The sequence below is a fragment of the Sinocyclocheilus grahami genome, unplaced genomic scaffold, assembly GCF_001515645.1.
Source record: "Sinocyclocheilus grahami isolate Dianchi unplaced genomic scaffold, SAMN03320097.WGS_v1.1 scaffold760.1, whole genome shotgun sequence".
Taxonomy (NCBI): domain Eukaryota; kingdom Metazoa; phylum Chordata; class Actinopteri; order Cypriniformes; family Cyprinidae; genus Sinocyclocheilus; species Sinocyclocheilus grahami.
Window position 1 is genome coordinate 206,415 of NW_015505939.1, and position 719 is coordinate 207,133.

Below are 719 nucleotides of genomic sequence, written 5' to 3' on the forward strand. Positions count from 1 at the left end.
TGATTGATTGATTGATGATTGATTGAGTTGTTGATGATCAATGGTGTGCTTGTTCTGCAGGAGTTTCCCATCTCAATGGAAAGGTGAGTGATCTGCTGCTGTCTCTGCTCTCTCTGCTTCTGATCCAAAGCCACTGCAGTTCTGATCCTGAATGTTCTTCCAGAGTCCAGATCTCATCACAGCCGGATCCACAGACTCCTTCTGGAGCTTTGACTTATGTGCCGCGTTACTTGGGCAACCTGAGCTTTAGAGTCTGGAAGAAGATGCAGGACATGGTCCAGAACAGTGAGTCTGACTGCAGAAGATCTAAACATTAGTCTTGAATTAGTTGGCCCGTGCATTTTATCTTTTGCACTTCATAAAATGCAATGGAAGTTTCTGTTAAGGCAACATAGTGAGCATCAGTACTCCCTAGGTTTTGTGGGATTTTTGTAGGGAGCGATAATTGCATTGCGCATGTAACGAGTTATAATAACAGCGGTCAGCAACTGACCGGTTACACGCACAATGGATATTGTGATTGAGACAGCTCTTAAAATGGTTGACTCCCTGATCAATGCTTGAAATAGTGATCTAGGAAGCTGATCAAGACACCCATAGAATGGAAGCTTAAGTAAGATTTAAAGGGATAGTTCACCCAAAAATGAAAATGTGATGTTTATCTGCCTACCCCCAGGGCATCCAAGATGTAGGTGACTTTGTTTCTTCAGTAGAACACA

General features: G+C 43.0%; 1 protein-coding gene across 2 annotated transcripts in view; it reads left to right on the forward strand.

The window, feature by feature from the left end:
• The window catches only part of LOC107561214 (E3 ubiquitin-protein ligase TRIM39-like), a 6,575-nt gene that overhangs the window by 3,056 nt on the left and 2,800 nt on the right, over positions 1-719 (forward strand). Inside the window, exons 4-5 of one of the 2 annotated variants that reach the window (XM_016245601.1) lie at positions 61-83; positions 164-285. The exons of the other annotated variant lie outside the window; for it this stretch is intronic. Coding sequence (XP_016101087.1) covers positions 61-83; positions 164-285 — 145 coding nt within the window. The remainder of the gene's footprint in view (positions 1-60; positions 84-163; positions 286-719) is intronic. 2 annotated transcript variants of the gene reach the window in all.